Source organism: Rhinopithecus roxellana, chromosome 16 (assembly GCF_007565055.1).
Source record: "Rhinopithecus roxellana isolate Shanxi Qingling chromosome 16, ASM756505v1, whole genome shotgun sequence".
Classification (NCBI taxonomy): Eukaryota; Metazoa; Chordata; class Mammalia; order Primates; family Cercopithecidae; genus Rhinopithecus; species Rhinopithecus roxellana.
The window spans coordinates 98,026,808-98,043,269 of record NC_044564.1 but is presented as its reverse complement, the minus strand read 5'-3'; the positions used below and the strand labels follow the sequence as shown (position 1 = coordinate 98,043,269).

The window sequence follows — 16,462 nt, the reverse complement described above, 5'->3', positions numbered from 1 at the left end:
AGGAAGCCTCTCTGGCCCCGGATCAGGTGCCTTGCTGGGCTCCTTAGGCCCGCAAGGTTCTTTTGCTCAGTTCCTTATCTTTCTCTCCCATGAGGCTGTGTGCTCCCTAACAGCAGACCTGAGTGTGTCTTGCACACAGCCCCATCCTACATGGGTACACCGCACACGCATCCACAGTTCCTTAACTCAGCGAGCATGCAGGGCCTCTCTGTGCCCGGCGTGCAATGGTCCCACCAGTGAAGCCCCGCTCCAGGGGAGCTCTCTGTCTAGAAAGTGAGGCAGACCCAGGAACTAGTGCCCCAGTGAGATGTGATCACGGCCACCACCCAGGTGTGTGGACAAGGTGTGCGGGCAGCCCAGAGCAGAGAGCAGGGTGGAGGTGGAGGTCTCCCCAGAGGGAGCAGCATTTGCACTGACTTGGAAGAGGGGTCAGGGAGGGAGTGCCAGGCCCGAGCAGCATGGGGTGCACAAGGCAGTTCAGAAACCTAGAAGTCACCTTCAGAAAAGCTCCTGAAGGCTGCCCGGCTCTCCAAGGTATCTACAGAGAGTGTGAGGCAGGCGTCAGAAAGCCAGTGTTCTCCCAAACGCTGCTGGTTCTAGAAGAGGCTGAAAGGGACTGAAACACAGTTAAGACCAAAATGGGAGGCAATGTTGGCTCACTGTAAGAAAGAATTTTCTGACCCTCAGTACAGTCAGCCCATTGCTCTGAGTCCCTCGCTGTCCTCAGGGCGTCCACAGTACCCTCTGTACCCTTCCAACCATGCTGATCCCTGAGATAAAGCTGTTCCATCCACTTGGAACACCCAGGGGCATGATTAAGGTCCAGGGTCCCAGCCTAGAGTTTGGCAGAGGAGGCTTCTCTGAGTATTACTGAATTCAATGATGAGCTCACTAGATATGGTAGTGAGCTCCCCATCACTGGAAGCATTCAAGAAGAGGTTCTGTTTCAGGAAGCTGAAGAGTTTCCACCAGTAGGAGTTTGGACAAAGGAGGCTCAGGGATCTGTATTCCTGGGGACTCTTCAGCGTGCTGCAGACAAAGGTAAGGGGCTTACCTGTGGGTCAGGAGGGTGCGCAGGCCCCAGAGTGTGGCAGAGGTTGTTGGAACTCCCTCCGTGGGGCATGTGGCCGGGCTGTCCTGCCATCCTGCATGCCAGCCTCACAAGGGCACGAGCTGCAACAGAAAACAGCGGCCTGTTCACTTTCTCTGAGACCCTCAGAAGGAGGAGGGACTTTTGCTCACTCCATTTTACAGATGCGTGAGCTGAGGTGCAAAGCCGTTTAGTAATTTGGCCACGGCCACCCAGCTCTGAAGTGGCAGGGCTACAACTTGACATCCCTGGGTGACACAGTCTCCCTCTGTTAGACTGTCCTAAGTCACTAGGATTATTCCCACTGGAAGAAGATCCAGGCAGGTAAACGTTCTTCAGCAGCCTCCAAGGCCAGGAAGGAAGACACTGGATTCAACCCCACATTTGCTGGAGTCCAAAGTCTTGTTTTTTCCACAGCACTGCCCCTGCTTCTTGAGGAGCAGTTCTGTACCCCTATCCCCCATTGTCACCCTCACCTATACCCATGCTGGCAGCCTGGGTGCTCAGAAGAGAAAGGCCTTGATCAGGCTGCAGACAGCGGCTCTGGGAAGGAGCCCATGTCCTTGTCCTGGCTGGGCCCTGGCACACCACACGTGTGACACAGGGAAGGCCAGGGTCAAGAGGTCCTGTTTGCCGTCTTACTTAGACCTCTGTGCAAAGGAACAGCCCGCCTCAGCCTCCAGGGCTTGTGCTGCCCTGGGAGCGTCAGAGATGCTGGTCACAGGTAGTCACAGCAGCCACAGGTCCCTGGTTAAGCACCCACTATGTGCCCAGTCCTGAGCTCAAGGCCATCTGAGCATCTCCTCCAATATTTTAGCCTCTGGCCTCCACCATCAGACAAGTGCTTCCGGGGCAGGGTCTGTTATGCGCACAGAAGCTGCATGACCTAGCCACCGGGATCCTTCCTGATGCCAGGAGAAAAGCCCTCCTCCTCCCTGGGAGGAGAGATCTGCGCTCGCCTCACAAGCATTTCTGCAGCACCTCCTGTGTGCCAGGGCTCCCACGTGGCGTGCATGAAAGGCACTAGATCACGCAAGTGGTGAGGCCCCTGTTCCTGGCCGCTGCTCCTTCTCCCCGACAAGCCCTGGATGTCCCGAGGACACCTCTCGTGTGACCACATCCTAGGCAGAACCCTTTGAGGCCTGGCCTAGGCTCCCAGAGCAGCTCCGCTGTACCCCTGGAGAGTCAGAAGTCCTGAGGAACGGAGGGCCCCCCCGCAGTGGCCCTTATTCAACAGCTAAGGGAGCGAGCATGAAAGCCAGTCCCCTGTATCAGGTCGGGGCCCTCCAAGCTGTGACTTGCATCCCAAAGCCCCTGGTGTGGTCAGCGGGTTTTGTCTGAGATGGAACCTCTGGTCCGTCTCCTGCCCATTCCTGGCCTTGCCCTCCCTCCTCCCTGAGTGGTTCCCCCAGGGCCACTTCATAAATCCCATGCCTACATATCCCCATCTCAGGTTTGGCTTCTGGAGGACCCAGCCGAAGATGTCATCTCTCTCCAGACGGCCCCCACCTTCTGCTGTCTCACCTGGTCACCTACGCCCCAGTCAAATTCCAAACCAAGAGTCTTCCCCCAGTCTGCTGGGCCAGCAGCCCTACCACTCCCTCCCGGGTAGACCCACGCCCCTATTAACACGGGGGTGTTCCAGGAGGTGGGAAAGGCATCCACACCCGCCGGGCTGTCACAGCCAGCTCCGAGAGGTCCGGCCACTGTGTCTCAAGGTGCAAGTCACTCTTCCTTCCTCCTCACTGTAGTCTGTTTCCAGCTACAGTGGTTGACCAATCAGACCTCTCAGGCTCAAAGGATGTCCACCAAACCCTAACTCGCCCGCCGAGCTGGGCCTACCAAGTTGTGCCCTCAAAGGCACCCTGAGGCTCCCCAGAACTTTCAGGCTGGCTCCCAGCACCCTTCTCCCTCTGTATCCTCAGGGCGGCCCAGCTCCCTTCCCTGCCCCACACCTTCCACAGGCTGTTCTGGGATAAATCTGCTCTCTCAAGATAGATTACAGGACGTGAGACCGCAGGGAAGTGGATGGTATAGACTGCAGAACACGCTCAACTCAGGGTCGGGGGGCCCTCGCTGGCTACAAGTCCTGCCAAGCCTGGCTCATGCAGTCTCCTGCTTGGGCAGCTGCAGAAACTCAACCAACTTTGACCCACAGACTCGGCCGTTTGATGTGGTTCATCCCAGTGTGGACAGATCAATCAGTAGGTCTCTTGCTGTCTTTTTACTCTGTGCACACAGAGCACTGTCAGATCAGTGTCACATGGAGGGGCATTATGGGTGCACCTGCCTCTTCCCTCCCTATCCCTGCCTCTGCCTCAGCACAGGCCTCATCTCCCACCTGGGTCTCCCAGCGCTCAGTGCTCTCCCTGCCAAGCCCTCAAATGCAGATGGGACCATGGCACACTCAGTGTCTCCACCATTTGTGCCGAGTTCCTGTACTGGAGCGCAGGTGACATCCCCAGGTGACACAGTGGAACACCCAGGGTATGAAGAGCCCCAGGACAAACAGATAAACATGAAGCACCTTCCCCAGGTATCTTTGTTAGGGGGAAACACAAGAGGGAGCAGAACGTAAAATGCGCATGAATTTGAAGATAAAACAGAGCCTCCTGCAGGCTCTGCAGCTGTTTCCGGCTGCACCCCCAGAACCCCCAAGGTGACATGTTCACCGTCCTCTGCCCTTAGGGAGTCCTCCAGGGAAAGGGTGGAGAACTGTCTTCAGTGAGAAGGTTCCATTTTTATCTCAGAAGGCACCAGGCTTGGCCCACAGGCCACCCCTGCGAGACCCACACACACATCGGCTTACCTGCCCACCTGCCCTGGGGCCTCCCATGTACAGGAAACCTTGGCAGTGAAATCTCGACCCTGTCACTCACCAGCTGAGACCTTGGGCAAATCCCACTGCGGGGGAGCCCTAGCAGGTGCCTGGGAATGTCACTCCTGCCCTCCCCACGTGGCGCTGACCGCATTCTCCAACAGCTGTGGCCAGAGGCCATGGTCTGCACACTCTCAGGAGCTCACCTAAGGCCTCACTCACACAGGCAGGGCTCCAGGAACAGTGCAAGGGGGACCAGGAATAAGAGTGAATAATTGCAGGGCCCTGATCATGCTGGGCCCTGTCCTATACTCTTCACCCCTATTAGCCCATCTAATTTTGTCAACAACCCCATGAAGTAAGGTCTATTATGGTCCCATTTTCCAGATGAGAAAACTGAGGCACGAAAAGGTTAAGAAATTTGCCCGGGTCCCATGGATCACAGGCAAGAGGAGCCAGGACTTGAACCGACAACTGCATCTTTGTCCAAAACTACGGCACTGCACTCCCTACAGGTCTTACACGGCAACACCATCAGCTTTCCAGTCGGCTCCACCCAGAATGGGCCCTCTCTCCACCTGAGAATGGGGCCTATGCTGCTGATGCACAGGGGTGATCTCAGGGCTGGCGGACCACAAGGGCCCATTTCCCCCACAGGGTCCCCAGGGGCTGGAGCCCCCGGAGACTCTGCCCCACTGACCACAGAAAGCTGATGCAGCACCACTGTCTATACTCCCTTTGCTGCCAAACCCCAGTCATTACAAGCTGCTCTGTCCAGAACCTAAGGGAACCTCGAGGGAGGAGCCAGTGGGTGTTGATGTTCCTTGTTCTAGGAAAGCAGCAGCCACGGAGGACTCTGCAAGCCCCTGCTCACTGACAGCCAGAGAGGGTCCCTGCTGAGGGGAAGGAGGCAGGAAGGTGCGGGGGAAAGGAGGAAGGGAGAAAGGAAGGGATGATGGTTCATGTGAACCAGGTCTTTCCCATTCACCCTTGGGGCTGTTAGTAGACCCATTTTATAGATGGGGAAACTGAGACTCAGAGAGAAGAGGCTCGATGCCATTAGGCTAATAAGCTGCAGAGAAAGGATTCAAATCCAGATCTCAGTGACTCTAAACCCCGTCTTTGTTCCAAGGAACCCACTGCCTCTTGGGGCTCTCCATGGGTATTGGATTTTAGGGCAGTTTGTTTTATTGGTCCACTCCCCAACAGAAACCCAAGCCCTTTGCTCTGGAAATCCTGCCAGAAACTGCTTCTTAGGGGGTTCAGATGCAGAAAGATCAAGGCAAAGGGTATGCGGAAGGACGAGCCACAGGGAGCAGGGAAAAGACCCTTAGCACATGCGTGCAGGCACCTCCGGGTAACACTGGGGACTGCCTGTCCCCGGGATCCCGTGGCTCCTGCCAAGCTGCAGAACAATGAGGTAGTGGCTGCCAAGCCCAAGTCAGGGGCCAAAAATCCATGGAATGCAAGACCCAGAGCCACAGGCCACACTGAACACCACCTCAAAGAGGGCTTTTCTTCTGTCTCAAGCAAGGGCCCTACATTTGCAAGGCACTGTGGATAGCTGCACAGTGAGGCTTCCCAGCTCCGGTTCCTGGCTTTGAACAACAATAGGCTGCTGCCTGCTGTGTGTCCCCAGGCACCTAGGGACCAGATTGGGGGGAGCCTCAGGGTTCAGTGAGGCTGGTGGGGAGCTGGACTGCGGGGGTCCAGGTCCTAGCCTGGTTTCATCTAACCACGCTGTGTCTCAGTTTTTTCATCTGGAAAATGGGCTAACAGTCAGATCTTCCCCTTAGGGTCACTGTAAACTCCTTAGCACAGAGCCTGGCACATGGGAAGGGACCTCTGCGGCTTTAGCTGTGAGGCTACTTAGTTATTGAAGCTACCCTCGCTGTACAATGGAGAAGTGATCACCTCCATGTGACAGACACGGGGACTGAGGCAGGGACTTGCCCAGGGTCGCCCCTGCCCTGGGTAACGCAGCTGGTAAGTGACAGAGCTGGGGCTGCTGGACCCAAGATGGCTGCTCAATGTCCTACGCTGCATGGCCTCTTTAGGACTGCTCTGGAGCAAACATCTTCATCATCTTCGTGAGCTGTGGTTGACGAAGCAAAGCCCACCGCTGTGCCGCGCCCTGCCTGGCCATGGATGAGGCTCTCACTAACGTGGGCTGTGACCCTAGGGAGACATGAGCGCTTGGGTTTAATCCAGGCACCTGCTGGACGGGATCGGCTGCTGTAATGGGCTGGCTCTGAGGTTCCAAGTGGCCTTTCTGACCAAGGCTGTCATGTGGCCCTTGCCTCTGAATTTTTGGAAACTTCACCTAGGGGAAGTCCCTCCTGTGCCCCCTGCTAAATGCCACACTTCATGGAGACTGGTGGCTCATCGTGGCCCGGCCAGTGAAGCACGACCTCAGACACCAGGAGGGCTCTGTCCAAGGACCCCGCTTGGAGCAGGTTTGGGGGCATGAGCTTGCAAGGATCCATGTGTACTGGGGTCCACGGAAGTGCATTCATATACTGGCTCTTAACCTTTCCTTGCTCTGAACCCCGCAGGCGGTAACAGTGTGTGTCCTGCCTGCCTCTTCTGCTCCTGTGTGTGCACATGCACAGGCATGGTCAGGGGTCAGCTAATGCCCACCAGGCTCTGAGCACAGGCATGGTCTCGTTCTGTCCACTGAAGCAGAGGGTAGAGGCAGCAAAGAAAGTTATGGTTCCCAGACTGACAGGTGTTGCCAAGTCCAGGAAGAACCACACTCCTGGCCTTGGAGGTCAGCCTCGGCCAGACACTGTACTTCCCCGCAGTTTCCGAGCGAGGCCCCTCCTCTGGGCCTCCAGCCGAGGGGACAGCTTCACAGGTTGTTTTCCCTAAAGCAGGAAGCTGTCCCTGTGGCTTCGCACTCAGGCACACACAGCTTTCTCTCTGCCCCGAGCGAATGGTACTGGCAACACCAGTGCCAGCACCAGGGGCGATGTCTGTTGGTCCAGCTGGCTCCTGGTGGCAGGGGCCTAGGATGGATGCCCACTGCCTGGGGCCTTCAGTCGGCCTGCAGAGGCTCCACTGACTGACACGTGCCCCAGGGAGCTGGAGACTGGAGGCTCGGCAAGGGCAGCTCACTGCACCTGGCCACTGGCTGGGTCAAGGCTGGACCAACTTCAACATCAGCCAACATCCACGGGTGAGACGGCATCTCCCAAGAAACCTGCAAAGTGCCATCACCCTTGTCTGGCTGATGAGGAAACTAAGGCTCCAAGGAGAAACATGGTTTTTGCCAAAGTTGAGTCCACACAGTGGAGAAAGCTGCCATTTGAACCTGCTCCTCAGACCAGCCAGACTGAGCAATCACAGAAAGAAACTCAGCACAAGCCCAGGGGCTGTAGGGAATGCCACGCCCAGGCAGACTGGCTGGCAGGGAGGACTAGAATAACAGCCCCCGCCAACAGAGCGTGTACCACACATGCGCCAGGCAGGTGCCCAGTGCTGCTTGTACCTCGTTCACCCTTACAGACACCTAGGCAGGCACCGCTATGATCCACATTGTTCAGAGGAGAAACCAAAGTTCAGACAGGTTAAGTGGCGGGTGCCAGGTCACACAGCAGGCGGCAGGCAGAACTGACACTCGAAACCAAGGCTGCCCTGGTCCAAACTGCCTTGGAAGAGGGTGTGAATAAATGACTGAATGAAGGAATTCTGGCCCAGAGCTGTGGCTCTGGCGGCTGGGTCCTTCCCCAGCCCCGGCCCCCCTTCTTGTCTGGTCTCAGGATAAGCAGACGTTGCCCATTCATCACTTGACAGGAAGCAGCTTGATCTCAGGCCAGAGTCATGGGGGCCTGTCGAGCTGGAGGGGACAAGCCACAGATGGCGTCTGGTTTCCGGCTGGGTCCTGTGTTCCTTCACGCTCGCCCCAGCCCTCCACCCGCAAAGCCATGCATCCTGCCCAGATTCTGCAGCTCCATGATCAGTGGAAGCCTGGCTTCTCTAAGGTGCAGGGACGCAGGACCATGAGCCACTCCTGGAAGGTGGCCATGCAGACAGGTTCCCCACTGCCCCCTTCCTCAGGGTGGTGGGGCCTCCCCCAGGGTGGGCCTGCAGGATCAGGAGGCCAGCTGATTGGGGGCCACGTGGTGCCCACCCAGAAACAGGGCCGCTGTAGCCTCCCCCAGGACCCACACCTGGTCTTCATCCAGTCCCACCCATGTTCCTCCAAATGTCTTCACTCACCCCGGGGCCTCCACCCTGTGCTGGCCTTGTCCCTACAGTCACCTTCAGCCTCCAACTCCCCTCCAGCCTCCACACTCCCCTCCAGCCCAATCTCCGGCCCGCCATGGAAAAGTTTTCCTAACACACAAGCCTGAACCTGCAGATCTCTCCCGAAACTCCACAGCACAAGGTCCGCACACTGGAGGAAGCCATTCCCTGACCACTTGGCACAAGCCTGCCCTCATGCATTTGCCCCCAGTATCTCCCAGGCCCTGTATGCAGCCATATTAAATGACAGGTCCCCCTCCCCAGCGACACAGCACCTGGTCCTTCCATGTCATTCCACGCACCAGCCCTGGACTAAAGACCCATCGGTGCCTCTCAGTGGGCAAAGTCCCACTCATCCGCCAGGACCAGGTCTCTGGGCCCTCCTTCATCTCAGCACTTCTTTTTTCTTTTTTTTTTTTGAGATGGAGTCTTGCTCTGTCACCCAGGCTGGAGTGCAATGGTGCAATCTCTGCTCACTGCAACCTCCACCTCCTGGGTTCAAGCGATTCTCCTGTCATTTGAACCTGCTTCTCAGAGCAGCCAGACCAAGCAATTACAGAAAGAAACTCAGTGCAAGCCCAGGGGCTGGAAGGACCACCACACCCAGGCAGACTGGCTGGCAGGGAGGACCTAACACACTAGTCAGGCTCCCGAGTAGCTGAGATTACAAGTGCACACCACCACGCCCAGCTAATGTTTGTATTTTTAGTAGAGATGGGGTTTCGCCATGGTGGTCAGGCTGGTCTCGAACTCCTTAACCTCAGGTGATCCTCCTACCTTGGCCTCTCAAAGTGCTAGGATTACAGGCGTGAGCCACCACGCCCGGCCATAGTCTTGGCACTTCTTATGGGACCTTGGGGAAGTCCCGTCCCCTCCCTGAGCCTTAAATGTCCCCATCCACAAAGAGGAACAGCCCAAACTTGCAGGGAGGCTGCAAGGACTCTGTGAGTACACAGTGGGCATCCAGGGGGCACTAAGGCCCCTTCTTCCCTTTCCCATCTGGTGGTATCTACACAGGTTTCTCCCTAAAGGTGGACTGTTACGGGCACAAACTGCTTCCTTTGTCACCATGTCTGCCTCCTCGGCCAGCCTTTAAGGGCAGGGACTGACCTTTGTAGTCATCTCTAAACCTCCAGTGCCTCACCCAGGGCCTGGTGAAAAGTGGGCACCCACGGGGGGTTGGCGGAATGAATTTCTGACCAGTAGGTGGAGGGGGCTCTTCCCATCCTCCTGCTCTTCCCACCCTCCTGCAACCCCAAGAAACCTCTGCTGAAGGCTCAGCATCCCTGTGGTCACAGATCAGCCAAAAGTCACCGGCGATTGAAAACCAACTGGGCCACACACTGCAGGGTTCCCAGCGCCTTTTTGAAAACCGAGGAGCATTGCAATCACCTTCCACTTCCTCCTCAGGTAATAAACCCAATTCTGGAAGAAGAAAATGCAGGAGCTGTAAACATCTTGTCTCTCAGTTAAAGAGGCAACAAGGCATTTTGGCTTCTGCCCAGAAGGTTCTTGACTCTGGGACCTAGTCAGGGCTGGGTCCTCTCCCAGCCTCCCTGAAGACGAAGCTGAGATCTGTTGAGTGCTTCCCCTGTGTCGGGTACTGCAGGCATATCCCTGCTGCGAGGTCTGCAAGCCCTCCACTTTTACAGATGAAGAAACTGAGGTGCAGGGAAGTTAAATGGCTTGTCAAGCTCATGCAGCTGATAAGCAGCATGGCCCATTTCTGAACTCAGATCCAACCCTCTCCAAAGTCTGCATTTTAATCGTTTGCCTAAGGGTGATCCTTTGGAGATCACAATGCAGCTGGGGAAAGCTGCGGTCTCACTCCAGGAGTCCCAGGCCCGCTAGCAGGTCCTTCATCCCAGAGACCCCTGCCTGATTGGGGAAATGATCTTGCTCTCACCTCCAGGCCTTGGCAGGCTCTGCTCCTCCTGCCTGGAATGAGCTGCCTCCCAGCAAACTTCTCTCCTGGGCATCTCCTCCAGGCAGCCTTCCTGGACTCACTCAGTCACTCCCAGCTCCACAGCCTGCTCACCCGTGCTGTCTCTGTCTAATCCACGTGTCCTCTCTCCTTGAACGTGGAAATTTCCTTGGGGGTAGAGACTAAACAGCCCCAGCAGGTGGCAGAGGAGAGGCTGGGTAAGGGGTTGCTGACTTAGTACAGAAACACCTGAGGCCAGGAGGGAGAAGCCTGGCCCCCCAGGCCAACTCACGCCAGGGCAGGCCCCTGGGGAGAGCCTAGGGCTTAAGGGAAGGGATGAATTTCAAAGCAGAGACTCTTGTATCGTATGCTGTCTCAAACCGCAGCTATACCCTGCTGACTGACAGTGGAAGGAGGACCAAGCGGAACAGCCCCGTGGCTGGATGGCTTCGGTGTTCCCCATCCAGTGGTCTCCATGCAGGGAAAGCTTTCAAGCCCCTGGTCTCCCCTAATTTTGTCTCCTTCCTACAGGCAGGAAGGGGCAGACAAAACCCACCCTGGAGAAAGAAAAATGGCTTTTTCTGCTTCCCTGGAAACTCAGAAGTTCTGGCCAAGCGCGGGGATTACTGAACGTAAAACCAGCCATCAGCAGCCACCCCGTCCCAGGCTAGTGGCAAAGGTCCTGCCAGGCTGGTGGGACTGGCCAAATGGGCAGTGGTGGGTAGCAGAGGTGCAGCCAGGTCGAGGTCCCTGGAGCCCCAGCCCTGGAGGTCCCTAGGGCCTGGTTCCCCATCCGTCACTGGACACACCCCTGAGAGCAAGCAGTTCCCATAGCAGGAGGCAGAGAAAGTCTGGGTACCTTTTGAAGTGGCTCCTGAGAAGCTCCAGGGAAGGTCTGCTCAGCTCTGAGTTGAGGACGGACATGAGGTGCCGGTGCCTCCAGGAAGCCGGGTGGCCTCTCTGGGCTGGGCTGGGTGCAGGAAGAAGGGCCTCTGTCTCCGCATGGGACTTCCCCTTCCCAAGACTCCAGTCCCCAGACACAGCCAAAAGGAAACTCCCCCACCACGCGCTGCTCTAAAAATAGCTCCGGCTGCCACCTCCAAGGCGAATGGAACTTGTCACAGCCACCACGGAGCCCCCTGCTCACCAGGGACTGGAATCTGATGGCAGTGCCACCCGATGAGACCAGTGTGGGCTCAGGGAGGGATAAGGGTCCTTTCCTTTGGTCCTTGTGCTCGCTCCCCACCTATCCACACTGGGGCCCAGCAAAATGCTGAAAAGCATAACTGTTCTTGCTGTTCATTTATTTGAGATGGAGTTTCGCTCTTGTTGCCCAGGCTGGCGTGCAGCGGTACGATCTTGGCTAACCACAACCTCCGCCTCCCAGGTTCAAGTGATTCTCCTGCCTCAGCCTCCCGAGTAGTTGGGATTACAGGCGCCCGCCACCATGTCTGGCTAATTTTCTATTTTTAGTAGAGATGGGGTTTCTCCATGTTGGTCAGGCTGGTCTCGAACTCCTGACCTCAGGTAATCTGCTGGCCTCGGCCTCCCAAAATGCTGAGATCATAGGTGTGAGCCACCGTGCCCAGGTCTTGCTGTCCCTTTAAAAGCTTAATCTTTTCTATTCTCTCCTTTGTAAACTGGGCCCAAATCCTTGGTTGCCCATGAGATGAGAGCCCTGGCAGGTGGCAGTCCTGGTTCAAGTTCTGGCTTAGCCACATCCCAGCTGTGTACACCTGCGTTCTCATGGGTAAAACAGGGACAATGGTAGTATCTACCGCCCAGGGTGCTGGCGGGTTACACAACATCGCACGAGTCAAAAGAGCTTAGGGCCAGGCTGGGCACACAGCAGATACCCCATCAATGGAGTTATTATTTGATTGTTATTGCATCCTTATTCGGGCCCTGCATTCTCTAAAACGAGGGTGCGGATCCAGGATCAGAGGACGCGGAGTTTTCCTGTCTTGCCTTTGGGACCCCAAGACGACGCAGACACAGCTCCTGCTCTTACAGGTCCCCAGGAGCAGGCCCTGGAACTGCTATCCACAAGCTAGAAAGAGCATGACACTGCCCAGGAAAAGGACCCATGGCTGCTGCTTCTGGCTGGGCCAGGTTACGGGGAACTTTGGACAACAGGTAGAAAACCTGAGGTGGCCCAGAAGAACCAGTAGGGTTTGGACTAAAGGGGAAGGGGATTCCCAGTAGAAGACACCGTGAGTTCAAGGGCACGGAGGCCAGAAAGACCCCCGCCCCACCACCCAGTCTGTGAGAGGAATCTGGGCTCTGCAGGCCAGCCACAGCCTTTGGTCCCCAAGAGGGGCTCTCTGTGGCCAGCGCCTGCTTCCTTCTTCAGAACGTGCCACTTCTGAACTGGGCAAACCACCCTTGTGCCCCATCTGCAGCTCCACCACCACCGGGACCGACACAGGCGTACAGCAGCTGAGGCCCTGGAGGACCCGCGAGTGAGATCCTGGCACCAAGGCTCCGCCACCTGCCACACACCTTCCCGCCAGCCGGCCCCAACTGTCAGGCATATGCCAGCTACCAGCACCCTTGGGGGGCTGAGGCTGGGCCCAGGCCAGCCGTCCACAGGCCCTGGGGGCTAGACTCCCAGTCAGGACCTGGTGCATGCAGCACCCCTTGGGGAGGTGGCCACAGATCCACGTCCCCTAAAACCCTGCAAGTGGGCATTGCCAGCATCAATTCACAGAGAAGGCTCCAGACAGGCCAGGCCGGGGCCTCCTGAGAGTCACCGCGAGCCCCCAGCACAATCTCCATGCAGCTGTGCACAGCTCAGCGCGTCCGAGTGGCGGCGTCTTCTTTGCCCGGTCCTACCACCTGTACGGTGTGACGGGGCTGGCACAAAATCACAGCATCTGGGGCCACGCCACGGCAACCCCTGCACCTTCCAGTGTCGCTCTCCTGACCAGGATCCTTGCTGAACCCTGGAGTTGGGCTTAGGAAGTCTGTGGCCATTTTTAGCTCTGCAGGAGCGGCTTGTGCTCTGAGCTGTGCTGTGTGAGCTCTGATGGCCCAGGAGTCAGAACTCGGACTCCTGTAGGGCTCCATGGTCTTGGGAAAGTCACAGGCTATCTCTAGGCCTCAGTTTCCCCACCTGCAACATGGGTGGGCTGGACTCCACAGTCTAGAAGGGCTCTTCTTGTGTAGATGTTTCTTGTATGGCTGACAGAGGATCTGTGCCTCACTGGGTTGCTCTGAAATTAAGCTGGAGAGCCTGCGTCTCATCACGTGCTCATTTCTGGGCACTAGAAAACCAGACCTTTTCGGTCTGGAATTGCTAAGGGAATTTGTTCTTGGACCCTGGATCAGTTCTGAGCCCTCCAGCCCCTGTACACTGCCCTCCTCATGCACAGTAGCCACAGCCACATGGGGCTGTGGCTTGGATGCCTCCTGGGCTCCCTAACACACAGCCATGGAGGTGTGTGTATGGAGGCATGCACCCAGGGCACCCATCAGTGTCAGGTGCTGGGCCGGATCCTTCAGGGATAGTGGCAGCCTGTGTGCTCACAAAACAACCCTGGAAGGCAGACAGTGTATCCATTTGACAGATGAGGAAACTGAGGCTCAGGAAGTCCTAGCTGCAGAGGCAGAGCTTGGATGGGAATACAGGCCTGAGTCCTGACCCGGACACCCTCAGCAGTGTGTCCAGAGCACCCTCCCTTCAGCGAAGGAGCAGATGGAGTGTGTGTGTGTGTGTGTGTGTGTGTGTGTGTGTTGGCGGTGGGGGCGGGGTCCAATCAAAGTGCTTAACTAGGTCAGGCGTGGTGGCTCACACCTGTAATCCTAGCACTTTGGGAGGCTGAGATGGAAGGACCACTTAAGCCCAGGAGTTCGAGGCTGTGGAGAGCTAGTATCGTGCCACTGCACTCCACCTGGGTGAAAGAGCAAGACCCTGTTTCTAAAAAAACAAAAAACAAAACACCAACAAAAAAACCCCAAAGTGCTTAACTGCATTGCTGAATCACAGAAGAGGCCATTAATTTCAACGTGGGGCAATGAAGGGGCTCCAGGGAGGCAATGTCCTGGATCTGGGAAGAGCAGGCCAGGCAGTGGGGAGGTGGAGCGGCAGCCGGCACAGGCTCAGGGGTCTGAGAGCCCCGAGTGCAAATCCGGTGCTGCCTCCGTCTGGCCATGTGAGCTTGGGCCAGTCCCAGGGTCATCCCTTTGCAGTTCCCTCTTCTATAAACTGGGAGCCACAGTAGGACCTATCTTGTGGGGTTGCTGTGAGGACCGAGTGAGGTATTTTACATGCAGGTAAAATACCAGCCCAGGACTATCAGGGCCCAGGTATGCAGAAGAGCTTAATAAATGTGAGTACTGGGCTGAGCAGGGTGGCTCACACCTGTAACCCCAGCACTTTGGGAGGCTGAGGTGAGTGAGTCACTTGAGGTCAGGAGTTCGATACCAGCCTGGCCAACATGGCGAAATCCCATCTCTACTAAAAATACAAAAAATTAGCTGGGCGTGGTGGTGGGCACCTGTAATCCTGGCTGCTCGGGAGGCTGAGGCAGGAGAATGGCATGAAGCTGGGAGGCAGAGGTTGCAGTGAATCGAGGTCGAGCCACTGCACTCCAGCCTGGGTGATGGAGTGAGACTCTGTCTCAATCAATCAATTAATCAATCAATCAATATGGGTACTGCTACCATTATAATTCCTGTTATCATAAACAACCAGCACTCATGCAACAGCAATATCCCTGCAACAAGTATTTCCAGAAACCCACTTTCCCGGGAACTCCAGCCTTATGGACACCAGGCCTTTGGGCCTGTGGACCTAGAAGGAGGTGTCCAGGGCCTCTGGGGACCTCGCTTTTGAGAGGGCGAATGAGGCCGCACGGCTCCTGCTGCATCCTCCAAGAGCTGGGAGGTGATGGCAAAGCATTTTACAAAGTTACCAGGACAATGAAACTGAGCTGGCCCCCTCCCCCACTGTCTCCATAAAATAAATCTTGGCCCGCGGCTGGCTAGAGACCCTATATATTTACATGACGATTGTGCCTCATGATCACAGGGCTCACGGTTCCGGCAGCAGCATGTGGCAGAGATGACAGGGGTCCTAGGAGAGTCACTATTTTCCAGTGACTTTTATTGTCCATTATATCCCGGCGTTTACAGGGCTCTGCTCCAGGCCGGGCAGGAATATCGCATGCCGTGGGGCTGGCCGACCTTAATATTCCAGTCTCAGTCCTGCAGATCCATCCTCAGGTCTCATCCATCCAACTAAGTCTTTGTGTGCTTTTGAGACACCAGGGAGCTCCACGGCCTCCGGTGGACGGGGCTGGGGGTCTACAGGCACAGGTGCTCCCACCCAAGCCATTGGCTTAGTTTCGGTCTGCTGTTTCAGCCTCGAGGGACACTCCTAACTCTGGCTGTTCTTGGGTGAGCAAGGGGCTGTGCAAAGGAGAGGGCTATGGGGGTGCACTAAGCTGGCTTCTGGCTCACGGGGGCAGCTTGTTACATCTTAGGGATTTTGTGAGACAGCTGATATCACACTGGTTGCTTGAAATCAGCCATGGTGGGAATCTTTACACCACGGGAACTGGCAAATGCTACAAGTCAGGGGTGTGTACAAATCTCCCTCGTCCCGGAACTGTTTGTTGAACACTCACCAGCACACCCAGGGAAGGAATAACCCAGTGGGCACCTGAGCACCCGAAAGGACACAGGCTCAAGAGACAGGTGTGAATCCTGACTTCCTCAGCCACCTTCAGTGTGACCTTCAGTAAGTAATTTCACTTTCTGAGCCTCAGCTTCCTTATCTGTAAAATGGGTCATACCTAAGCTCCTGGGGTTGCTGTGAAGATGAGAACGCCTTATGGAAATTTCCCTGGGTGACACTCGGTATGTAATAGGTAACTTTTATCATTCATTCATTCAACACTTATTGAGTACCTACTCCATACCAGACTGTCTTGGTGACAGGGATACAGAAATGCCCCAGAGGGTGACATGACACATTTCTTCTGGGCGGTTTTTTTTTTTTTTTCTTTTTTGAGACAGTGTCACTCTGTCACCTAGGCTGGAGTGCAATGGTGTAATCTTGGCTCACCGCAACTTCTACCTCCCAGGTTCAAGTGATTCTCCTGCCTTACCCTCCCAAGTATCCGGGGTTACACCTGTATGCCACTACACCCAGCAAATTTTTGTATTTTTAGTAAAGATGGGGTTTCACCATGTTGGCCAGGCTGATCTCAAACTCCTGACCTCAGGTGATTCACCCACCTCGGCCTCCCAAAGTGCTGGGATTATAGGTGTGAGCCACCGCACTCCGCCTGGGCAATTTTCGATGGTCTACAGAGTGACTTTTGTCCACACTATCATAGGAAGCCTCATGAAAACCCTGAAAGGTAGGAAGAGTGGG

General features: G+C 56.1%; 1 protein-coding gene across 4 annotated transcripts in view; it reads right to left on the bottom strand.

Annotated features, from left to right (window-relative positions):
* Positions 1-16,462, bottom strand: part of NEK6 (NIMA related kinase 6) — a 102,777-nt gene that overhangs the window by 56,300 nt on the left and 30,015 nt on the right. For 3 of the 4 annotated variants that reach the window (XM_030920414.1, XM_030920415.1, XM_010365841.2), the window contains exon 2: positions 1,055-1,173. In XM_030920414.1, the coding sequence (XP_030776274.1) occupies positions 1,055-1,144 (90 nt within the window). In that variant the 5' untranslated portion in view covers positions 1,145-1,173. Of the gene's footprint in view, positions 1-1,054; positions 1,174-10,939; positions 11,053-16,462 lie in introns of those variants that run through there. The other variant, XM_030920416.1, reaches the window with a different exon arrangement.